General features: G+C 51.8%; 8 protein-coding genes across 8 annotated transcripts; 4 read left to right on the forward strand and 4 right to left on the reverse strand.

Moving 5' to 3' along the window:
• Positions 1-60: 60 nt before the first annotated feature.
• N7443_000663 (bifunctional fructose-2,6-bisphosphate 2-phosphatase/6-phosphofructo-2-kinase) lies at positions 61-2354 on the reverse strand (the record flags this gene model as incomplete). The annotated part of the gene is made up of 11 exons (XM_056880719.1): positions 61-315; positions 371-547; positions 608-982; positions 1038-1157; positions 1207-1314; positions 1376-1456; positions 1509-1678; positions 1730-1827; positions 1898-1933; positions 1998-2186; positions 2341-2354. The coding sequence occupies 11 exons, from the start codon at positions 2352-2354 to the stop codon at positions 61-63; spliced, it is 1623 nt and encodes a 540-aa protein (XP_056745957.1).
• A 715-nt stretch (positions 2355-3069) lies between these two features.
• On the forward strand, positions 3070-4297 carry tom40 (TOM complex pore protein TOM40; the record flags this gene model as incomplete). The annotated part of the gene is made up of 3 exons (XM_056880720.1): positions 3070-3381; positions 3470-4117; positions 4190-4297. 3 exons carry the CDS (start codon positions 3070-3072, stop codon positions 4295-4297), a joined length of 1068 nt encoding a protein of 355 aa, XP_056745958.1.
• Positions 4298-8210: 3913 nt separating this feature from the next.
• Positions 8211-9747, forward strand: N7443_000665 (GSK family serine/threonine-protein kinase; the record flags this gene model as incomplete). Its single annotated transcript, XM_056880721.1, has 7 exons — positions 8211-8256; positions 8315-8487; positions 8548-8631; positions 8696-9044; positions 9101-9294; positions 9355-9559; positions 9614-9747. The coding sequence occupies 7 exons, from the start codon at positions 8211-8213 to the stop codon at positions 9745-9747; spliced, it is 1185 nt and encodes a 394-aa protein (XP_056745959.1).
• Positions 9748-11129: 1382 nt separating this feature from the next.
• Positions 11130-13848, forward strand: N7443_000666 (NCBP1 family protein; the record flags this gene model as incomplete). The annotated part of the gene is made up of 5 exons (XM_056880722.1): positions 11130-11196; positions 11259-11353; positions 11433-11539; positions 11599-12762; positions 12816-13848. 5 exons carry the CDS (start codon positions 11130-11132, stop codon positions 13846-13848), a joined length of 2466 nt encoding a protein of 821 aa, XP_056745960.1.
• An 849-nt stretch (positions 13849-14697) lies between these two features.
• Positions 14698-16110, reverse strand: N7443_000667 (C2H2-type zinc finger protein; the record flags this gene model as incomplete). Its single annotated transcript, XM_056880723.1, has 4 exons — positions 14698-15048; positions 15112-15285; positions 15349-15411; positions 15454-16110. 4 exons carry the CDS (start codon positions 16108-16110, stop codon positions 14698-14700), a joined length of 1245 nt encoding a protein of 414 aa, XP_056745961.1.
• A 1560-nt stretch (positions 16111-17670) lies between these two features.
• On the reverse strand, positions 17671-19960 carry rcoA (uncharacterized protein; the record flags this gene model as incomplete). The annotated part of the gene is made up of 8 exons (XM_056880724.1): positions 17671-17695; positions 17746-17821; positions 17882-18014; positions 18064-18534; positions 18606-19138; positions 19199-19515; positions 19590-19671; positions 19840-19960. The coding sequence occupies 8 exons, from the start codon at positions 19958-19960 to the stop codon at positions 17671-17673; spliced, it is 1758 nt and encodes a 585-aa protein (XP_056745962.1).
• Positions 19961-20850: 890 nt separating this feature from the next.
• On the forward strand, positions 20851-21974 carry N7443_000669 (sterol desaturase family protein; the record flags this gene model as incomplete). The annotated part of the gene is made up of 2 exons (XM_056880725.1): positions 20851-21119; positions 21188-21974. The coding sequence occupies 2 exons, from the start codon at positions 20851-20853 to the stop codon at positions 21972-21974; spliced, it is 1056 nt and encodes a 351-aa protein (XP_056745963.1).
• A 394-nt stretch (positions 21975-22368) lies between these two features.
• N7443_000670 (uncharacterized protein) lies at positions 22369-23944 on the reverse strand (the record flags this gene model as incomplete). Its single annotated transcript, XM_056880726.1, has 3 exons — positions 22369-22929; positions 22990-23688; positions 23747-23944. 3 exons carry the CDS (start codon positions 23942-23944, stop codon positions 22369-22371), a joined length of 1458 nt encoding a protein of 485 aa, XP_056745964.1.
• Between the last annotated feature and the right edge of the window lie 225 nt (positions 23945-24169).

The following is a 24169-nucleotide window of genomic DNA, read 5'->3' on the forward strand; positions in this document are numbered from 1 at the left end:
TTCAAAGCAACGGGAGAGGGTTTGATACCGTTACAAATGTGGAAATCGCCAACTATAGTCCTAAACAACGTCTTCAACATGTTGCTGCGATATCCTCTCGGGCTCGCGGGGAGTCCGAACTCCGCTTGGAGTCCGCACTCCACTGATAGGCGTCGAGGTGCCTTCTAGTGGACTACCAAGGCCTTGCATCGGCGAAACCCCTCCACTTGGTGGCACCGGAATTTTCAAGTCTTCAGGCGAGTCGGGAATGATTTCTTCTGGGAGATCGGGGATGTGAATACGCGAGGCTTCATTCTGGTAGCTCTCGGGGATAATCTTTATGCAAATTATTAGCCATTAATCCACGCGGATGGGATCACGAGTGTTATACCTCAATAACCTCATTACGAGGAAATTCCAAAAAGGGAATATCGGCAGCGTTACAGGCCATGAGGTAGCCATACAAGACCCTCAAGACGCTTTCGTGGGCGATAATAAGAAGGTCGTTCTGCTCTCTCTCCAATTCCAGAATGATAGGCTCGAGACGGACAGCGAGGTCGTGATAGGACTATCGGGGATGCTGTCAGTAAGTCTTTTTCAGCACCCACCAGCAGGAGAAGTTCGTTACCTCTGCGCGGGGATACCGGTGGTGGTAGGGATCAAGCTCATGCTTTAGGACTTCATCGGGCCACTCGGCTCTGATCCGTTCCTCCGACATCTTCTCACAAACACCGGGGTTGAGTTGACTCATCTGAGATCGCTGTCGAACCTTGTATCCTCTGTCGTAGAGATATTTCGCAGTCTCGACAGTTCGGCGCCTTGTAGATGTCCAGACTTTCAGCGGTCGAAGCTCATAGCCCGTCTCGCCTCGGTCAATCATTTCCTGTTTCTCCGATTCACGATGGGCCAGCAGTTGCTCGGTCATCTTCTTAGCGTACTCCTCTCCTTGTTCGGAAAGGGAAGCATCAGCTTTATAGGAATCCGCCTCTAGTGAAACACCAGCCTAAATATTTGATTAGCTTGTATGTCCTTGCGAGACTAGCAGAAAAAATCCTTACTCGCACAAAGTAGGTCCGTCGTGATTTGATGTGAAGGTTGAGGAGGTAGAAAACAATGCGGTTGGAGAGGTAGCCGAAGCTTCGATTGTTGACAATGAGTCGCTCACCCGCGTTGATCATCTATAACAGTAAGCATGTGAGGTTTATTAGAGCTGCCAAAAGCGCAAACCTTGATATAGTTCAGATCCTTTTCTTCCATAGTTTGGAATTGAGGAATACGGGAGGAGATGCGGTTCAAGTAATGTTTGACCGCATCTTCTGGGCTCCACGAGACATACTAGAATTATGTCAGCTTGCAATCATCTCCGAGATTGATGCAAAATAACTCATGTACTTACATCTGGGGACGAGATCTTGACCCTGCGAACGTTCTCCTCGATGATACGTTCATCATCGCACCAGGATTCGATGAAGAGAGTCTGGTAGTGCGTTAATTTCTCTCAAGACTGTGAAATGAACTATCCAATATACCTCAATATCATGCTTTGCGAATTCCTTTGCAAGAGAACGGCGCCCCGATGCCAAGGGATTAACGGCATCATAAATCGCAATCTGGCCCTTTTCATGGTTCAAAAAGTGATAGATATCCTCACGGCATTTCCTAACGATCTTTTGGCGGAGTAGAACAGAGGATGCGGTTGCTTGATACCTATTAGCATCGCCATTTCGGATGATATTCCAGTACCACGTACCTTTCACGTAAAAGTAATCATCGGGCATATCCTCACCAAAGGGGATAGTAGCACGTCGGTAATCACCAAGATGGAAAATCCTGGTCTTGACTCCAAGCCTGTGATGTCTGTTAGCATAATGTTTGATCAAGCACGGCAATCGTGCCCGTGAAACGTATAAATACATACCATCGAAGGTATCGGGCCAAAGCTACAGACATGTGACTGATTTTATGATCGATATTAGTATGGGAAATGTGAAGAATATCTGTGGTCAAGCTATACATACGTCTTGCCTCTTGCGGGCAACCCCACGGTGATGATCACAATTCGGCCCGAGTGAAACAGGCGGCCTGATTCCGTGCTGTAAAGCTGAGCTGGCGCCAGATCGGCCTTTTCCGGTAGATCATGAATAGCATCGACAAAGATGGAAGACTTGCGCCGAAATTGCGGCGAGTTGGCCACGATCTCTGCAGTTCTGATTGACGTCAGCTCCAGGTACAGGGGCGGAAACGCTCTTCAAACCGTTGCTTTCGGCGACAGATCATGAAGGAGTGGTTGATTGATCCATCAACAAGGATAAGACTAGAAAGGTGACTTTCATCGCCAATCAGTAGGAGGAGCTAGCTTACAGTAGGGTGTCCATGGTCGCAGGGGATGGTGGGACAGCAATGACGGAAGAGAGCCTTGGTAGTGGGAGTTCACGGCGAGGGCTAGGTGCTCAGCCCAGGTCGAATACGGAATAAAGAATACTCAGCCGACGGGCGAAGTTCCGAATGGTAAGAGTAGTTGGAGAGAAGACGGTCGCAGTGAAGCACTGGAGGCGGTATAGGCGATAACGCTGAGTACCTAGGTAGATATCCTGCGATCTCGGGTGGAGCTTTGGGAGCCCTCTAGTAAACAAAGAATTGCACACACTCAAGTCGGTACCCAATCAGTTTTTTCTTCCCTCTGTATGTACTCGACAGTATAATCAATTTGAGCCAATTTAATAGATTCACAATGAAGTTGTTTCATTCAGCTCGGCTTCGCCTACTCTCACAACGCGCCCGAGAAGGCCCGGTTCTGATTACATAACATCACGGCTGACGGAGAACACCAAAGACGCCGAGCGACTTTTTCACTAGAAAGTCTTCCAGCTCCGCTTCATTCAAATCAACCCCCGACTCCCCGAGCGGAACAGATACAGCCCTTCTCTCAAAAATCTCACGATCTGCGACGTTTGTTCGTCTCAGATATTCCCGGGCTGGTCTCACTCTTCTTCTCCCTTTGCCATTGCCCTATTTCCGCGACGAACCTGTTGGCCAGCATCGCGTGACGACACCTTGCACCTTCGATAATTCGAGTCCAAAACATCCAAAATGTCCGATCCCACATCATCCCTTTCCTTCCTTACGGAAAACCCCGCTGCCGCGGCCATTAAGGATGCATACACCTCGTTCTCCGAGCGGAGGGCGTTGCTCAACCTGCCCAACCCGGGTACCGTGGACAACATCGCGCGTGAGGTTCAGAAGGAGGTCCTGCTGTCCAACTTCATGTTCTCTGGTCTCCGCGCAGACCTGACCAAGGTCTTCGGCATGAGTCCTCTCTTCCGTGTGTCGCACGCGTTCTCCATGGGCTCGTCCGGCAACCTGCCCCCGTACGCTTTCTCCGCCATGTACGGAAGTCCTAAAGTAAGTCATCGCAGTCTTTATCATCGATCATCGAATCCTTTTATCCTCAATTAGACCAATTGCTAAACGAGATTCTTCTTGGCTATAGGTCTTCATGCAAGGTAACTTCGGAAGTGATGGTACCCTTTCAGCCGTTTACAACCACCGCTGGACCTCAGCTCTGGTCACCAAGGCCAACGCTCAGATCATGCCCGGTGCTACTCAGGGCTTGCTCCAGCTCGACAACGACTACACTGGCGATGACTTCTCTGCTTCCCTGAAGGCCTTCAACCCGTCCTGCCTCGAGGGCGGTCTGACCGGTATCTTCGTCGGTAGCTACCTCCAGTCCATCACCCCCAGCCTTGCTCTCGGTTTCGAGGCCATCTGGCAACGCCAGGGCCTCAACGCTCGTCCCGAAACTGCTCTGTCCTACTGCGCCAAGTATAAGGGAGATGACTGGATCGGTACCGCTCAGCTCCAGGCCCAGGGCACGTTTGCTGCCACCTACTGGCGCAAGCTCTCCGAGCGTGTCGAGGCTGGTGTCGATATGAACCTTCAGTTCGCTCCCAACGCCGCTGCTATGATGATGGGTGGTCCCAGCCGCGATGGCACCACCGCCATTGGTGCCAAGTACGACTTCCGCGCCTCCTCCTTCCGCGCCCAGGTTGACAGCGCCGGTAAGGTTAGCTGCCTTCTCGAGAAGCGCATCGCCATGCCCATCTCTCTGACCTTCGCTGGTGAGATTGATCAGGCTAAGGTATGACATAACCTCCGCTCTTCGTTGATCCTTTCGTGTAACTTTGTATACTGACTCGTGATCGTTGTACAGCAAACCGCCAAGGTTGGCCTTGCCGTCTCCCTCGAGATTGCCGGCGAGGAGTTGATGGAGCAGCAGGAGAAGGCCGACCCTGCCAGCATGGTCCCTCCTCCCTTCTAAGCTCCTCCGCTCGCTGAGAGCCCACCATCTCGAGCTGGATGCATATGACCCACATCTCTCTCGAGCTAATCACTCTTCACCACCCCTGTTTTAGTAGTTCTTCGCTCCTCGATGATTGGAACGACATGGCATTTTCACTTCCCTCTCGGTTTATCCCTCGAAAACGGGATGCGGTGCAGGCGGCAGTTGTTTGGCGCCATGGAGATTCCAATATTTTTTTCTGTATAGATTCACACTCCGTTTCCCTTTGATCACCTTCTCCACCAACATATGATGCCCGCATCTCCGGCTATTTGGTCCGTGGTCTTCGTCTTATTTATCGATCTAGTTTCCTTTCACATGGCCGTGTGTGGCCCGGATATGGCGAGGGTGGAGGGAGAGCTCTGGTTATGTTTTCGCATCATAGACGGACCAATGTAAAACAGTCTTTGACCTTTAATCGCATGTGCTTTGTACCTGGTTGAGAGCCCGAGTGCCCAGGAGCCCGGGCGTACATCGTCTCCAGTCCTCTTTGCGTAGACGAGCCCGTCAGCATCCCATAGGGCGGTCATCCGAATCAGATATGTATGATCGGATCTAGCACGTCCACAACACTAGTCCTGTGTTCCATCCTGGATTTCCCCATCCAATATCCAAATCACCTGACCCTAGGGCGGTGGTCGGTATTCGGGCCACTAGGCAACCGAAAATGTCCAGGGTGGGCCACGATGTGGACTACGGAGTGGGCTGCTAGAGAAACAACGAGCCAAAAGACTCCGGAGTGCAGAAGTGGACATGGTCTTATGCAGCCTCTAGTCGCATGGGAAGCATTCGGTTCCAACCCCGTCCCCCCACCCAACCCTTGGTCCAAGTTTCCTCGGTCAAATACCGTTTTCCACTGCCTTACAAGGGCCCACCAAGGATACAATACTCTTACATGTCAACATGGCTAAGTTCAACATGTTCGGGCTGTCACTTTTGGCAATTTGACAATTGACACAAGTTGTCAAGTTGTCAATTGTTCAACACTTCTAAAGTCTATAGTGTTGGGCGCCACAACCCACCGTGGCACTAGACAGTTAGACTTGACATCATGGCCCAAGTTCGTCGAGGTGCAGTAAATGGCGGGGAGCTTTGAGTCTCAACATTTACAGTTTGGAGGGCGGGGGGCCCGAGACCCTCCTCCCCCTCCGTGTCCAATCGATGCCCATTTTATTTCGCCTGTGTAATTCTCGTTTTCTTTGAAATTGATTGTGGGTAGTGTTCCACTACCTGAACACTGTCGGCAATATTTTGGGGATTGTGTGGTTGAATCTTGCTCCCGGAGATTAGGGCTCACCCCTGGTAGAATGTGGTATCTAATATCTGGTATCTGGACCTACCAGAGAACTATGTACCAAAAAGGAAAAAAGAAAAAGAAAAAGAAAAAGAAAAAAAAGAGTTCGTGGCTTCCGTATCTGATGGGGTTATGGATAGTTATGACTAGTAATGGGGTCTCATCGGTTGTACTGCGACGAAGGGGGAAGAGCGTGACGTGATGGGTTGGGTCGGGCTCCACGTCTAGGAATTAAACCCCTCGACATGCCAATAGTCAGCAACTACATAAGCTGGGCATCCGAGCTGGTATAATTTGGATCGTCGCCGAGATGGCAGGTCGCTCATCCCGAGTCAATGAGGAGGAGCAACGGTGGTCCAGAGAACCAATAGAACCCAAAGCGGAGGAAGACGAGTCAAAATCTCAAGCTTGGACACCCAATGAGCCGCGCCGGGTTTCATGTTTTGCATGTTTCGCATACATAGTTCGGTACATTCCTCATGAATGGGAAATCAGCAGTGCGACGAGACAACGGCGAGGTTATGCGATTATCTTCCCACGTGTCTGACATCGAAGGGACATGGCATGCGGTGCCTTGCGTGCTATTTCTCAGGCATTCCTTTTTTTTTTCCTTTTTTCTTTTTTGCATATGCATAGTCCTCGACACTGTCAGGCACACGGGTCTAAGCGAGGCATGTTGGGTACAGTCCGTGAACCAGGAAGAGAGAGGGAGTATAGAGCATCGGATCCGAAGACGCGCTCGGGAGAAAGACGACGTCACCAAGAAACGGGTGACAGCGTTTCTGTCCACCTGACAGGCGTGTGGCGAGTTCGGTCTGGTGATGTCGATCTACGGCTATGGTACAGTCTGCGCACCAACCCTCTTCTAAGCAACGGGGCTTTGTTACTAAGGTAGCTATCATTCACGATACGGGAAACAATGAACAGGATGTATTTACGCCGTCGTACAAGGCCCGCAGTGCAGCCTTGGCCGTCGACAGCTCGTAGCTTCTCAACGTCGACCTTTTCAGCCAGGTGCATCAGGCCGCAGCTACCAACCGTTAAGTCGAGGACCGACACAGAAATGAAGGGTTCCCGGTCCGTTGAGGTCCACTACATGGCTCATTGGCCGATCTAGACCTCACGAGCGAGCGAGATCTGTGAGATATGACCACGATCAGGGGCAAGCGTCAGGAACCACATTCCCGAGCCCCTTTCAACGGAAAAAGCAAAAAAAGCAAATAAGAACGTCAAGCCTTGTTCCACTTTTTCCGTTGGCCTACGATCTCGGGGGGCTAGATCTTGAGTGGACGTCAAGAATCCCGGCTGCAGCACGGGACTACGGCTGGAATCCCAATCGTTCGGAGCTGGCGTCGGCTGAGAAGACCTTCGACCTCACATGCCAAGGGGATCCTTGCACCTGGGATCTGCAAGCCGGGAGCCGGTATCTCGCATGGAAGTGACAGACCGAGATCCTGAACCTGAACAGAATGAGCAGGTGAAACGTAACTGAGGCCAACCAAAAAACTAGTAACCATAAACCGTAAAACCATAGCAAGTATCAGTCATCACAGCCACAGCCATCAGTGGCCCAAGCTTCTCAAGTCAGCTGGACTCGATGACATCGTGGTCACGAGGTCACGAGGGAACCAATGACTGCGGTTCCTGAGGAAAATCACGGCTGGTCACCCGACATCGACGGGACTCACGGAAACTAGCGCTCTCGGTTTTTCCTCTCCTATGCTCACTATGGACGCCGGTAGGAAGTTGCTATATGCCTATAGCTTCAATCTATATTTATACATAGTCTTCGGGTAGCGTTCCTCAGGTGAGATTCCGTACACCGCTGGCATGTGTATTGGTTGAATAATACCCCAAATACGCCAATCCCGGTCCGATGATATCACACTCCGCCCGTAAAGTAACCGTACCGTATCCGTTATCCACCCGTCACGGCTGTTTCGAGAGGCAAAAGAACCTTGGAAATGGAACATTTGAGGGGGGTAAAAACGAGAAAGATGGGGGGGGGGGGAGAGGGAAATCGAGAGATCAGATCGAGGGCTGAAAAAGGACCACGATACTCTCTATAAAGCATGCCATTATTTTGGGGTATTTCTTTTTATTCGTTTTGTTCTTTTTTTATTTATTTCCCAGACCATTGGGAAGTGTAGCTAAGGTAGTCTCTCTTCTTTTTTTTTTTTTTTTTTTTTTTTTTACCTTTTCCCGCCCCTCTCGTTTTTTTCCCTTTTCGTGCCTTACCCTCTTGTTTCCCATCCCCCGTTTCCCCCGTAAGACGACCGACCACAGACCACAATCCCGCAAAGGGGACGATTTCCTGGTTCCCGTCAACGTCACTTCCGACTCGCTCTGTGGAAAATCACCTTTTATTACTTGTGATCCTTATTGGCCCCTCTCATCTGCTTCACCCCATCCACGTCCACCTTCATCTCTTTCCTCCTTTTGACCTTGGCATTTCTGCCGTTTCTTCTCAACTCGCCCCGTCCTTCCGCCCTCCCCTCCCCTCCCCTCTCCGATCCGAAGCTACTCCACCGAATTTACCTACCTTCTGCCCAAAACGGATTCCTTCTTCCTCTAGCATCAACTCACCTCCCTCCCACCATGTCACAGAGTCGGCCGGGCTTGTTCCCGAGTTTGCGCATGGGTGGTAAGAGACACCTTTTCCCCTCCCAATTGTCGTGTCCCACTGACCCCCTCCCGAACAGAGGTCATCCGTGAAAAGGTCCAAGATGGCCTGACTGGCGAACACAAGGAGATTTCCTACACCCAGTGCAAGATCGTCGGCAATGGTTCCTTCGGCGTGGTGTTTCAGACCAAGATGGCCCCCAGCGGCGAGGATGCCGCTATCAAGAGAGTCCTCCAGGACAAGCGCTTCAAGGTGAGCAATGGCGGATTCAACCGGCAAGTAGACATTCTAACACACATCACCTCTTGATAGAACCGTGAGCTCCAGATCATGCGGATCGTGCGCCACCCCAATATTGTCGAGCTGAAAGCCTTCTACTACTCCAACGGCGACAGGGTAATGTGTAACGACACCCCCGCTGCCCACCTTCCCGACTAACTCTATCCGCGTGACCAAACAGAAAGATGAAGTGTACCTCAACCTGGTACTCGAATACGTTCCAGAAACCGTGTATCGCGCCTCTCGCTATTTCAACAAGTTGAAGACGACCATGCCCATGCTGGAGGTCAAGCTTTACATCTACCAGTTGTTCCGGTCGCTCGCCTACATCCATTCACAAGGCATCTGCCACCGCGATATCAAGCCTCAAAATCTGCTCCTAGACCCCGCAACCGGTATTCTGAAGCTTTGCGATTTCGGCTCCGCCAAGATACTCATTGAGAACGAGCCCAATGTGTCCTACATCTGCTCTCGCTATTACCGGGCTCCGGAGTTGATCTTCGGCGCCACCAACTACACAACCAAGATCGGTACGTTTATTCATTTTGAAGTCTGCCTAGATCCTATGGGGCTAACCCGTTATTAGACGTGTGGTCGACTGGTTGCGTGATGGCCGAGCTCATGCTGGGCCAACCCCTCTTCCCTGGTGAATCGGGTATTGACCAGCTGGTGGAAATCATCAAGGTGCTTGGTACTCCGACTCGGGAACAGATTCGCACGATGAATCCCAATTACATGGAGCACAAATTCCCTCAGATCAAGCCGCATCCGTTCAACAAGGTTTGTAACCCCTCTCGCTGCCCAACAAAAGAAATATCGCATATATTAATACCCGACCAGGTCTTCCGTAAGGCGCCCCCGGAGGCCATTGACCTTATCTCGGCTCTTCTCGAGTACACCCCCACCCAGCGCTTGTCAGCGATCGAGGCTATGTGCCACCCCTTCTTCGACGAACTGCGGGATCCCAACACCCGGTTACCCGACTCTCGCCATCACAACAACCCCGCCAAGGATATGCCCGCTTGCTTCGACTTCTCGCGGCATGGTAAGTCAATGCGATGGAACCTGGCCGTTGCCTGAATGCTGACTTTCCGACCAGAACTTTCGATCGCCCCTCATCTGAATGAACAGTTGGTTCCCCCTCATGCTCGCCCGGCTCTTGAGGCCCAGGGTCTTGATATCAACAACTTCAAGCCCCTCTCCAAGGAGGAGATGATGGCCCACCTCGACTGAGCGGACCAATGCCGCCTCAGCGAGGGACATTTTTTTTGTTCATAGTGCGTTCCGCACTGTGCTGAGAATTCGATGACCTACCGACCCGAGGACCTTTTTGGTGTTTAGAGTGGGCTCTGAATGGAGGGCACGGACTTCTGCTGTGTTTGTTCTTGAACCAGTGAGGCATTGGCGGAACTGCATCGGGGCTATAAGGGGAGAAAGAATGGAGAAACGTGGTCAACATTCTTTTCTCACGGAGAACCGGATTCGATTGAGGGGAGGCTGATGATTGTCACGCAACGGTGGGAGGTCATGGCCTGGAGTTTATTATTTTGAGGTGTCTGCGACAACTCTTGGGAGGAAAAAGTGATACCCTTTCTGTGCAAGTCTGCCTGTTCCGGGACTGAAGACTGCATAGCTTCATCGGTCGAGGGGGAGGAAACCCGCAGCAAGCCGATCTCGACTCGGGACATCTGAAATGCATCACCGTACGAGAGGCTTTCTTTTCCATCTTCGAGGGGTCTTCGGCACGCGGTTTTACCCTGTCGTTGACTTCCTTCTACTTGCAGCGCTAGAAACCCTGTTATTTTTCTTTTTTTTTATTCCCTGTCTTCCCCTGTGCGTCCATTTGCTTTTCGTCTTGTCCCTTTGCAATGTCATTCATTGTCTGGTCTGTCGGGCTCGGCTGGATTCCGGTCTCCCCAACTCGCCGGCGATGAGCTACACAACCCAGTTCTGAAGCAGACGGTTTCCTGGTTTCCTTGTTCCCTTGTTTCTGGCCTGTAGATTCATGTGCCTTGTATCGTAGGTCGTTTTGGATTCGGTTAAGAGATGGAGAGGGGCTATCTTGTCTCTACAACGGAATATACGCTTGGAATTGTCTCCAATTATGTCGTGGATCGTACGGTTGGTGACGAGAGAAGCAAACTCGGCCGTTGGATAAACTTCCCTGGTCTCCCCACGAGGCATATGTCAATCCTGTCATATGTCGAAGGCTACGTAGCTGAACACACATCTCTTGAAGCTGCCATTCAGTATAGCAGTCGGTTGAATCAATAAATCAACTACGAGCCTGAACAGGCGGTCATCACCTATCTGTTCGGGCATGTTTCACGAGAATTAAGTGAAGGTAATTAAGTTAATTGAGGTGAAATGGAAATCAAGAGGGAGTCCGAGAAGACATCCCACAAGAGATTAGAGAGAAATAAACCAACAAAGTCACTAGATGTCTCGGTCACCTGTACATAGAGATAGACTCGCACAGAAATTCAGAGGCAAAGCGGTCGCAGGGGCCCGGACCGGAAATTCCCCCTTCCGAACTGCCCTTCACTTTCAAGCTCCGCATCACTTGGACTTCGACTCCGTGCAACCTTCCATTGACAATCCAACTTTGACGCGCAATGGCTGAATACGAGCGCCGGAACTCGAACTACCGGGGTGGTGGCCAGCGCAAGCGCCGCTACCGAGGTGAGTGCGACACTACCTTGACAGTCTCCAGCATTCGATGCGCGTAGCTAACCAGCTTGCAGAGGACGAGGACTACGATCGCCGCCCTCAGCGACGCAGATATGAGGAGCCCCTGTTTGTTCTGGTACGCCGCCAGCTTCTGACGCTTGCCGAATCGGTACGATCCTTCTACCTCCCTGCGCGCAATGTGTACCCTGGGATGCTTGGTTAGATACTTACTCTGGATCGTAATCCAGGCTGCGAGACGAGTTGAAGATGATATTGTCGGAATCGCAAAAACCGTATCGGAGAACTACGAAGATGAAGAGCTACGCGACACCTACATCAATATCTCCCTTGACCTGTACGTGGCCTTGATGCTCACTCCCCTGATGTGCAGACTAACAAACGACGCCAATGTAGTGTTCTTGAGCAGCCAATGAAGATTCCCTTCGTCGCCGCGACGTCTTTGGCCGTGTATAACCTCAAACCGGAACTTGGATCGGAAATGCTGAGCAAGGCCAGTAATGCTCTGCAGAAATATATCGACTCCGGTTCATGGCGTGAAGTTAAGCTTCTTATTCGCTTCCTCGGTGGCCTGCAAGCCATATTTGAGGGCGATGGCATTTTCCCGCTTCTGGAGGAGCTGTTCGCTCGTGCGGTCGATCTCCAAACCACGTCCTCGGAAGATTTGCTCGGACTTGAGCTCGTCAAAATCATTCTGTTCACGATCCCCTACGTGATGTCCTCCCCCGCCACCGGCTTCGAGTCCCAAGCAAATGCCTTGCTTGAGAAGACGGATATCATTGCCTCTACTCCTCACACCCTAGTTGACCTGGTGAACACTTTCAGCCCCGAGGAGAACAAGGAAGCTGCCGGTCCTAGTGTTATTAGCCTGCTCCAAGGGCAGCTTCAAGCCGAAGCTGGCAAGAGCTGGGAGTTGAAGTGTCTTCCGCGCCCATGGAAGGACGTTCAAGAGCGGGAGCCCGATGAGCAGAAGCCTTTCGATGTAGTGGCCAAGGTTCCCTTCCCGCAAATCACCGTCCCTAACCCTGTCCCTAACGGTGCCCGGACTCTCTTCCCAGAGGTGTATATCTCCGTATTCGCTGACCAAGAGGTGGATACTGTGCCTCCAACCTCGGACATTTCTTCTTCTCTCTTAAGAGAGGCATTGGTCGACACTATCAACCTGCTTGACTTCAACCGTGTGGCCACGGCCAAATACTTGATTGATGTGGACAACTGGTACACCCCCGGCACCTTCGTTAAGCGCGCAACGCCATTTGACCGTATGCGCGAAATGGCTGGTGAGGTGCAGGCGTGGAAGCCAGAAGATGTGGCCGTGGATGCCGTCTTTTCTCAATTATATCAGCTGCCGACACCGGAGCACAAGCTTGTGTATTTCCATGCTCTCTTGACCGAATGCTGCAAGATCGCCCCTGCAGCCATCGCTCCTAGCTTGGGCCGTGCCATCAGATTCTTGTACAACAACCTGGAAACTATGGACTTGGAGCTCAGCAATCGGTTCTTGGATTGGTTCGCGCACCACCTGAGCAACTTTGGCTTCACCTGGAAATGGAGCGAGTGGTAAGTTTTAAATAGCGACGAAATTATTGTTGCGGAAATTAACCACCTCACAGGGTCGACGATCTTGAACTTCCTGCCATCCATCCCAAACTGGCATTCATCTACGGCGCTCTGGATAAGGAGATTCGTCTCAGCTTTGCGCAGCGCATTCGGGGTACACTCCCCGAGCCCTATATTCCGTTGATTACGGAGGGCAAGGAGAAGGACACTCCGGATTTCAAATATTCATCGGAGACGACCCCGTACTCTAAGGAAGGACAGGAGATCATGCAGCTGATCAGAAAGAAGGCCACAGACGAGGAAATTCAGCCATTCATCGCAGCGATCGAAGAGCAGGCCCAAAGCATGGGAGTCGAAGATCCCAAGGTTCCCTCAACCGACGCTCTTATGACAGCGATCTGCTACGTGGGATCTAAGTCGCTCTCACATGTCCTGTCCTGCATTGAGCGGAACAAGGACCGCCTGCTGGCTATTGGGTCGGCCTCTACGCAAGCTCGTTGCCAGATTATCACTTCCGTTATGGAGTACTGGGCGGACCAACCAGGCATTGCCATCAATATCATCGACAAGTTGCTCAACTACACTATTATCAGCCCTCTCTCTGTCCTCGAGTGGGCTCTTACTGAGTCCATGGCTGCCGGTACCATCCTCTCCAAGTCCCACATCTTCGAAATGATCTCTGCCACCGTGGGCAAGGTTACCAACCGCATGCGCCAGATCGTCGCAGCCCGAACACAGCCGGGCCTGTATGAACCCCAGCTGAGTGTCCTGGACGAGACCCTTGCTCGCGAGCGGGCCGATATGCAGGCGCTTTTCAAATTTATTGAGGATTCCATCATCTCCGTCGCTGCCGGCAGCAACGACGAAATGATGGAGCGTGGCGACGGTAGCGGCGATTTGCCAGATGACGCAATCATCCGTCAATGGGGCCGCCGTTGGCTCCGAGTTTTCCGAAGGAAGTCGGCTGTTGAAGAGGCCTTTATCACCGACGCCCTTGTGAATGCAACCCCCATTGGAACGAATGCGCCAGCAAAGACTGAGGATGGTGACGAAGACGTTAAAATTGCGGATGCCGATGACCAATAAAGGGTGGACAGATTTATGAAGGAAGATAGCTCGGATTCTTTGAATAGGCTGCTCTTCCTATTTCCCTCGAACCTTTTGTATCACTGCATGATCTACCCATGGTTGTTGTGTGAGGTCTATTTCGATCTGTCCTACTTTTGAACTGTACACTACCGATTAAGTGAGCATGGCGTACTCGCATGCCTTATCTATTAAGAAAGGGAGAAAAAAAAGATTTCTTAGTGAGCTGTCGTCTCCTGTGTTGTAAGATATCTAACTAGCTCAAACTCGTACGAGGCCATGAATAGATTGTGGACAAGTCTAAACCTCAAAATCTCTTCCGAGTCGTTTCTTCGTAGTCTTTGTTGAACGTCTTTATTTGTTCTTTGAAGTATGCTCGTCGAGCCTAGGCTTTTTCTTTGCATCTCTTTCTATGCACATTTTCTATCGCTCTTCGGCAAGATCCCGTTCAATCTACTCCAGCATTTGGCTGTAGAGATACATCACCGCATATCCAGACCCATCTAAGATATCTTCTGGGCCCTTCGGTAAATTGTCCATTGACATTGTATGTACGACAGTAATAGAAATCCAAATGGAACCCAAATCATTACAATCCACAATGAAAGAAACGGTTGACCCGAGACCCTGTTGTTAGAAATCCTCGTACAACCCCCAGTGCTGGAGTATTTCCCCAAGCTAAAATACAACGAAAAGAAGAGGAAACCCCAGAACCACAAAAAACCCCCCTCATAGCCTCATAGATATCTTAACACAGAAAACCATAACCCCCGTAAAATCACATCCCCTGGAAACCAAGTATTTTCCAGGCTTGTATATTAACTCAAATCGCTTAATGCCGGACAGCCCTTATGGCCCTCGTCGGTCCATATAGTACGGACCTGGATCGTCCCCGTCACTGCTGGATCCGGCCGTGTACATCGAAACACTGTCCTCGTAGCTGCCTCGACGCGAGTGCATATCATCCTCTGATTCTAGGGAAGCCATCCGCTGCATGTGGTCGCCTACTGAAGCAGGCCGCTTTGTAGCAGCGATACGCCGGTCCTTGCCTCGTCCCTTAATGCCCTTGTTGCTATTCTTGTATAGATTGGCGAAGTATTCCCACAGTTCTTGTTCTTGTAAGTTGGCTGGTCCAGTCTCTTGGGAGAAGCGTTGCGTTAATATTCCGAGGGTCCCCGCGTGGAACTTATTCTGGTGTGACTGAACGGAAACGAGAGGTGTCAATACTCTGAATGCTGTTTAGGTAGATGAGGTATCCCATACCTTTAGATTTCCTAGCTGGGTGAACTTCTTGCCACAATCATCCAGGCGACAGATGAAGGGCTTCTTGTCCATGTGGGTGTTCTGGTGGGCACGAACATTGCCGCGTTGAGCGAAGCGCTTGTGGCAGATGTCACAAGAGAAAGGTTTTTCACCCGTATGACGGCGTTGGTGAGTCTAGTCAGTGTGTGAGAATTTGTGCATCCCGGTCCGCAGAGAGATGTTCTTGATCATGCTTACCTTCAGGTTGCCTAGCTGCGAGAAGCGCTGCCCACACTCGGGCTCCTTGCAGATCTGATCCTTCTGTCAGCGGTCGTCACAGGTCGTTTCATATGCAAGACTCACAAAGGGCTTATCTCCTGTATGCGCTCGTGTATGGATGTCCAAGTGGGTCTTTTGAGCAAAGCTCTTGCCACAATCTTGTACATGACAAGTATACTTGCGCTTCTTGCCAGATCGAGACAGCTGCCCTTCGCTACTTATCATACGGCGGGGAGGACTCATTGGATAGCTAGGATATCCTGGAGGCGTAAGATGCTGGAGGGGAGGCAGCGACTGCGGGACCGGGGATGAGTCTGGACGGGCCTGAATAGCCTTCATCAAGACGTCCACTCCTGTAGAGAACTCGGTCTCGATCGCCTGTTTCGTGTCTTCGGCGCTCATGGACAACGCTTGACCTCCTACGCAAGGCCTCGCCGCATGCTCGGTCTTCACCACCTGGCTGATGGCATTTTTGGCTGGGCGAATGTCGGGAAGAGATGGCTGCTCGGGCACCAAGCGCGGCGGAGTGCTCAGCGGCTGGCTCACGAGATAGTGGTACGGCGGGGGTTGGGTTAAAGAAGCATAACTGTACGCAGCGGACGTTGGTGCCTGATATGGCAGCGAGTAAGGTGCAGGATGGGGATGTGAGTAGTATGGGAATAGGGGCGTGTCCATGGGACGACGAACAAAAGCACCCACGGGGTGAGCATGGAAGTCGTAGGGCGGCTCTGCGGTTTCCATGTCGAAAGAGGTCTCAACCCGAATCCCGGGAATCCCAGTGAAAGGGATGATTTGGGTTCTGGCCGCAATTCAGGTTGCTTTTGAGGGGATATCAAAGTGGGCGTGATCCCAGGGCCGGGGTTCTATATAGGAGTACAGAGTCCAAGCTGGGAATGAGGATCAGGATCCCTAGGTACATGTATTGTACATGTATCTGTATGACGTCCAGGGGAGACGAGTTCGAGGCCGAAGGTGCATGGGCGATCAGGGATTCTGGGCTTCAAGGATTCAGGGATCATGGATGAGGCGACCCCCACTCCCATGGACGCATCAATTTATTTGCTTCAGGCCATTTCTTCCGTAAAGACTAGTGTATTAGTAGTAGGAATAGTAGTAGGATTAGTATTCAGATTAGGCATCAAATGATTCAATGATTAAAAGGATTCAAAATGATTTAGGGGGGGGAAAGTCTCGGTGAGAGAGTAGTACGCAGAGACCGGAATACTTGTAGCCGCGACTGGCGACCTGAATTGATTCGGCCTGCTTCACTTGTCTCTCTCTTGCTTTTCTCCGTTTCCCTTGTCGTTCTTCCCTTTCTCGGTCTCTCTGTTCTTCCCAGCTTCCCTTTGCCAACTGACTTCATTCATGTATCTGTTATCCCCCGGTCTCTTCAAACACACCCCAAAAAACAACCCAAAAAACAAATCTTCGGGTGCATCACCTCGAGGGCGGCCCGGGCCTTCGGGCTTTCAAAGTGGACTCGAGTAAGCCGCCTGTGATTGGGGAGAACCTAGATGCGCCCGTCCGATAGTCGCCAATAGCGTCCGATCTCCGCTCATCGAATATCCATGCTAGCCGCCCATGGCCCTGGAAATTCTGGCCGATCGGGTTTCAGCTCGATCTCCCGATCCTCTAGCCTTCCCCGACCTCCCTGCACCTCGTGCATTTAGGAGGCGTCGACTGGTTGATGTTCCTGCAGGGATCGGACTGGGCGCGAACTCCTGCCTAGATGGGAGACTGGCCGCGAGGTGACGAGCGTGACAGTCGTGTCAATCGTGTCAATCGTGGCAATCGTGACAATCGTGACAATCGTGACAATCGTGACGGGTGACAGGCGTGACAGGCGTGACAGGCGTGCCGTGCGAACCAGTACCAGATGTCCCATAACATGATGTGTACCGTGATCCACTCCTGACTTACAGGATCGCCCGCCACATATACTGATCGACTTTACCCCCTAAATCGTCAAATTTGACAGGTCACGAGCCTTTGCCCCACGCCAATACAGAGCCTCCGTGGCGATTCTGACGGATAGGGGTGTCTTTTGCCGGATTCTCAAAAAACCTGCCCCGTGCTACGTGTGGGAAACGAGAAAAAAAAAAAAAAAAAAACCGAGGTACCTATGGACACTTGCATTCGGGGTGCGAACGTGCATTCATGGAACAGAGAGAAAAAAAACCGACAGATTCGAACAAAGCAGCCCATCCCGGCATTTGAATCCAAAGCAAATAGAAGGGAGAATGGAGAGCAAAAGAAAAAGAAAAATTAACAACGCATTGCGCCAAGGCATCCCGCACCCTTTTACCGTCCAGAGTAGTTCGAGTATCTAGAAAACAAGTCAGTTGCCTGTCAAAATAGCAGGAGATCCAATCTTACCTCCAGATCCGTGCACGCATGTCTCCACTGCCGGTTGCGAAAAGATTGCCGGTGGGAGCGGGGGCGACCGAGATAACTGTTCCGCGGAGAATTAGCAGGCTGATCAGTGCGTCGACATGGGGTTGGCCGATCTTACCGGAGTTCTTGTGGCCCTGGAGCATCATCTGAGCGTTGCCGGTAACGGGATCCCAGAATTGGACGCCGCGATCCTTCGAGCCACTCATCACCCACTGGCCATCGGGGGTCAGGCATACACTGAGCACAAAGTCCTGGATTCATGTCAGCCAGGTCGCAGTTGATCTCGAGTAGGAAACAAACCTTGTGGCCCTCGAATGTCCGGACGCACTTGCCGCCCTTGACGCCGCTGTGGGGGTGCATGCCCCGCGGGACGGTGAGCTCCCACAACTTGATGGTCTTGTCGAGACTGCCACTGACCAGGTCGCGGCCGTTGGGTGCAAAAGCAACCGAGTATACACTGTCCTTGTGACCGTCGGGGTTCTCCAGACGCTCCACTAGGTATCCCGTGGTAGTATCCCACACACGCACGCTCTTATCGAGCGATCCGGCCGCGACGTAATGGCCATCGGGCGACATGGCGACCGTGGTGACACCATCTTCGATACTGAGGGTGTAGACGAGCTTGCCATCCAGGATGTCCCAGAGACGCACGGTCTTGTCACCACTGCCAGAGGCAATGTAGCGACCGTTGCCAGCGAAGTCGAGAGAGTAAATATCTTGCTCGTGGCCCGAGAAGATGTGCTTGATAGAGCGGTTCGCGATATCCCAGACCTAAGTTCCATCGCAACGATTCGTCAGTGATTGTACCTTTACTGAAGCGAGGGTTTTGAGGCAAAACTTACCCGAATCTGCTTGTCTTCGGCACCGGTAGCCAGATACTTGCCGTCAGGGCTGAAGCAGACGCTGCGGATATACAAATCACCATCTTTGTCGACATTCTCATCCTGCAGCGTCGCGACGTTCTGACCAGTGTTCACGTCGAAGATCTGTGCAGAGCGGTTGCAACCCGTTGCCAGATACTTGCCGTCACGACTGAAGCGAACACAGCAAACCACGCTGTCGTGGTTGAGGTGGTGCACCAACTCAACGTCCAGCACACGCTGTACCTCTGGGTTGAAAACAGCATACCAATCGGGACCCTCGCGCTTCTGGGACGCGGGCAGGTCCTCGGGGTTCCAATTCGCGAGCATGTTACCGATACGCTCGGTGCGAACGAGCGAGGACTGGTTCGGCGGCGTGGGTCGAGGGATCTGGGGTGATGCGCGGGGATCTGGGTAGGCAAGCTGAGTCTGCTGAGGAGTGGCCGGGCCAGGGGCAGCTCGGCGGCCCTTACCAGGACCAGGAGATGCGGTAGGAGGGGGAGGGGGACCATAGCCTAGGTGTAAAACATAAGGGTTAGCAAATCGGCGGCGGATCCTAACTCAATCGCACATACCGTTCACAGCAGCACCGGGCGGATATCCTCCAAAAGAGCTCTGCGGGGGTTGCGGCGCACCGGGCTGGGTGGCCGAGGCAGGCTGTTGAAGGGTATGCTGGGAATGCTGCTGATCCTGGGACGGGGGAGGGGCAAGACCGGGACCACTACCTCCTTGATTGGCCATGATGCCACCGAACAAGTTGCTGGGGCCGTGGCCCAGAGAAGGCGGCTGCGCCTGGGGGCCCGAGTGCTGAGCAGGCGCAATATGAGAGGCGACGGGTTGCACACCGCGCGACTCGAGTTCGTGTCGCAACATGCGGATCTCGGTTTCGTAGCTATAATAGATACAATGGTTTAGACATGGAAGTGATCTCGAGGGGCGAGGCGGTTATAACAGGCGGTGACGTACTCTTGCTTCATCTTGATCTGGGTTTGCTCTAGCTGATACACCTTCTGGCGGATCATCTCCATTTCTTGGAGCTGCCCGGTTACTGCGTGATCTGTCAGTTAGATAACATTTCAGCGAGGTTCGCGACCCATGAGCCGCAGCCATAGATGGACTGTCGACACTTGAACGGTAGGGGGAGGCTCCTCATTGAGATTGTGAGGAGCTAGGAATAAGGAACGGGGCATGAGGGAGATGGAGGGGAGAAACATACACTGGTGCTCAAATTCACCGGTGCTTCGCGTTTGGGTCTCGAACTCCTGGCGCAGTTGATCCAGCAACTCCGTCAGACGGGAGTTGGGGGCGGGCACCATCCCGCGATGTGTGTTGTACATTGCGATTCAATGGGTTCGATGATGATTTCAACGACTAGCGGAGTGCTGTACAGAGGGCAGCGGAAAGGATCGAATTCGGGTCAAAGTCAAGATAGCGACAGCTTGCGACGAAGGATCACAGCTTAGCTAGAAACTCAAGACACTCGAAGCGGCGATGCTGCTTGGTGGAACGCACCACGCAGCTAGCCACAGCAAGCCGAAAGAGTATTGAAGATAAGAGCGGGGGTGTGAGGATCACGAAAGTCGTCAGAAGAGGCTGGGTTGACGGGAGCGGGAAGGTTTGAGTTGGGGGGGGTGGAAAGGTGGAATTGGCGGCAGTCGTTTAACGCGGGAAGCGTGGTAGGCGAGAAGCGCAGGGGGTTTGATGCCTCAGGGTGGGTTCACTCGGGAAGTGGATGACTGTGGTACTCCCCGTTTGCAGGCCCAGATCACTTGTTTTACTCGGAAGTCTTAGATCTACTACTGATGCCCGCGGTGGACGTATCTCTGAGTATGGCCTGCCTTGTGGCTGTGGTGCCTGAAATATTGGGCCACCAGCCCCTGGAACTATACCTTGTTGGGAAGTCACCATATGATACGAGATACGAGGATTCTAAGGATATAAGCAATTCGCGCCTATGCAGGTACCAGAAAGTACACATATGATCTTCAACATCTAAAAGGTACTCTAAAGGATCCTCTAGAAGATCCTCTAAAGGATCTTCCAAATTAGAAACACTCCCTTGAGCAATAATATTTGGCTTATTAAGAATACGTGCAATCTCAACGGCTGCCGTCGTTCCGCGCTGGTGTGATGCGGGCAAAATTTATTATTCGCCGAGATATTTTGCCCCCCTTCCACCTCCCTTCCCCTACTCCCTTCCCCCATTCTCTATCCCGTGTACTTCAACATGGATATCATTCTCGAACTATGGGACACCTTTGTTGGTGATCGTCTCTACTCGACTCTCCTTCCCGCTTCGCTCTCCGCGTCCGCCTCCTTTCCGGCATTTGTGAACGCCGCCAACAGTTCTTTGGCTCTCTTCGGTGCCGATAAACCCTTCATATATGAACCTGCTACTCAGTTTATTCACCTGGAACCCTCTCAATATGCCTACCTCAGCGCCTGGCCGAGGAACAACATGTACCGGCAGTTCACTAGCTTTTTCCTGATCACTTGGTACGCGCGACATCCCACGCCACCTGGCCCCTCGAATCTGAAATCTTAACTAACTTGGACTCGTGAAGGATCTTCGGTCTGCTCGTCTACTTCGTCGTGGCCACTCTTTCGTACATCTTCATCTGGGATAAGACCACCTACAACCACCCCAAGTTCCTGAAGAACCAGATCTCCATGGAAATGAGGCAGGCGATGGGCGCCATGCCCCCAATGGCTCTTTTAACCGCACCTTTCTTCGTTCTAGAAGTTCGAGGCTACGCCAAACTCTACGATACCGTCTCCGAGGAGCCTTTTCCTTACTACAGCATCCTTCAGTTCCCGATCTTCATCTTTTTCACCGATTTCTTTATCTACTGGATCCACCGTGGATTGCACCACCCCCGCGTCTACAAGACTCTGCACAAGCCTCACCACAAGTGGATCATGCCAAGTCCCTTCGCCTCGCACGCCTTTCACCCCTTGGATGGCTGGTCCCAGAGTGTGCCGTACCACGTTTTCCCCTTCATCTTCCCCCTGCAGAAGCTGGCCTACGTCTTCCTGTTCGGCTTCATCAACCTCTGGACCGTATTCATCCATGATGGCGAGTATGTGGCCAACAGTCCGGTCGTCAACGGTGCTGCTTGCCACACTATGCACCACCTTTACTTCAACTATAACTACGGGCAGTTCACCACACTCTGGGACCGCATGGGTGGCAGCTACCGCAAGCCCAATGAAGAGCTCTTCCGTCGAGAGACCAAGATGGATGAGAAGGAGTGGTCTCGTCAGGCCAAGGAGATGGAGGCCATTCTCAAGACTGTAGAGGGTGATGATGACCGCAGCTATTCGACTCCGGCGGAGAAGAAGAACTCATGAGAATTCCATCCGCATTTTCAGCAGAGGTTATTTTTGGAGAATGCCAAAAGTTGCCTACCGCGAGTCTACCAATCTGGCTCAAGGCGAGCGTTTTTTTTTTTTTTTTCTTTTGAAAGTAGCGCTTTCTCAACGACCTCGCTTTTGCCACGTCGTGAGAGCCCCAAGATTCAAGTACATTAATATTGCACAGTGCATATCCCCCATACCTTTTTTAATACACCCAAAAAAGACCACCGCCCTATTTCGGGTCGCGGTCTAACTTCTGTACATACTTTTTTTTTTTTTCGCCCTGGTGACCAGAATGCTTTCTATGACATTGAACTGATATCACTATTAGTCTAACTATCAATGTTTACAGTTCCGTTGATCTTTCTGTGTCTGGGTAAGAAAAACTTCACAACTTCTCGGCAGATTTCCGACCTTGGGCGGGCAGGAACCAGTCCATGTATTTGCGCTGCAGTTTTGAGGTGACTTTAGTCGCAGGGTGAGCCGGTTCTTTCCCACCTTGACGCTGTTTTTCGATCGCATCCTGTGCGTGGCCTTCGGCGTCGTATCCATAGATGTCCAGCACCGTCTGTGGATCACCATAAAGATTGCTGCTGCGAATAAAGTACTTGCCCTGCAGCTCTGAGGCCATAGCGGCGTCGCGTCCTTCTTGCAACGGGCCATCTGGCACCTGCCATATGGCTCCGTTGATATAGGACACTTGTTGCTTCTCGTACGCCTTAGGCATACGCTCAGCTTCGTAAATACCAACTGCTTCCCGTAGGCTCAGCTTTCCTTGAACGACACCTTCCACACACTTGGCCAGGAAAGCTCCGTCCTCCATGGAAGTCGCCGCTCCCTGGGCCATGTGGTTGACCATGGAGTGCGCCGCATCACCCATAAGAACCACGTTCTTCTGGGGTGAAGACCAGGACTCCAAGGGCCCGGTCACCATGAGTGGCCAGCGCGACTGGATTCAATATATCGTCAGTTATAAAGTGTAACAAGGCTGCTGGAGGGGTTTGCTTACCACTTCCGGGATCATATCGACGATACGTTTGATTCGGGGATCGTAGTCCTTGAACTCCTCTCGCATCTCTTCGATAGGAACATCGTTCTCAGTAACACGCAATCTTTCAGGGCGATGATGTGACAGGACCAGATTGAACATCTTGCCTGCGCAGATTGGGTAGGTGATGATATACGAATCAGGTGCCATCCACACCTCCATTGTAAGCTTCTTGATGAGCTCCTTTGCAATAGGATCTTGGCGAATCTCATCGTAGGGTACAATGGCACGATATGCGCAGTTTGTTGTCGGGGGCTCAGGGCGGACATCGGGGAACAGCGTCTTCCGGACAACGCTGTTTATACCATCCGCTCCGATGCAGAGATCAAATGTATACGCAGCACCCTGTTGGGTAGTCACAACCACCTGGTCTGTCTCATAGTCTAATTTGATGACTCGCGAGTTGATTTTGATATCTGTCCCGGTTTTGGTGGCGATAGTAGCTAGACCCTCGTGGAGATGAGCTCGATGAACCACCCACCAGGGCCGCTGCAAGTCTCGTTCAATGGTCGAGATCTTGGTAAAGCCCACTGGAGTGCCATCTTTGCGGCGCATATTCAATTCCTCAAATTGGACCAGGTTATCACCGATAATCTTATCCACGCCCCATCTCTGAAGAAGTACAGAGACGTTGGGGGTCATCTGAATGCCCGCGCCAATCTATAGCCATTAGAGGGGATGCTCGTCAACTATTCATCAATCTTTCCGGATCACATACTTCGCCAAGTTCTTCGGCAGCCTCCAGCACTGTGACCCGAGCCCCGGCGTGGCACATTGCAATGGCCGCCGCCAGGCCACCGATCCCCGCCCCGACGATGCCAACGTGTACTTGATGAGAGCCCTGCTTAGAGTTAGTGTCCTGGCTCATGGAGGTTGGAAATTGGAATTGAGGCTGGGTGTGAAGGACCTTTGTCATGTTTGATAGAGAATAGATTGTAGTTGAAGCGAATATCTTCACGTCTTCTCTATACCATGGCCTTTTAACTTATTACTATAACGTGAACATGACTCTTAAGCGGGGAGATCGGAGACAAGTCAACGGGGAAATCGGGGAAATCGGGGAAATCGGGAAATCGGGGCAATCCGGCAACCCGGACAGTTAAGGTCATTATTGATTCAGCCACCGGTTGATGGAAACTGC

The sequence above is a fragment of the Penicillium atrosanguineum genome (assembly GCF_028827265.1).
Source record: "Penicillium atrosanguineum strain IBT 20685 chromosome Unknown utg000001l_segment0_segment0, whole genome shotgun sequence".
In the NCBI taxonomy this organism is placed as follows: Eukaryota; Fungi; Ascomycota; class Eurotiomycetes; order Eurotiales; family Aspergillaceae; genus Penicillium; species Penicillium atrosanguineum.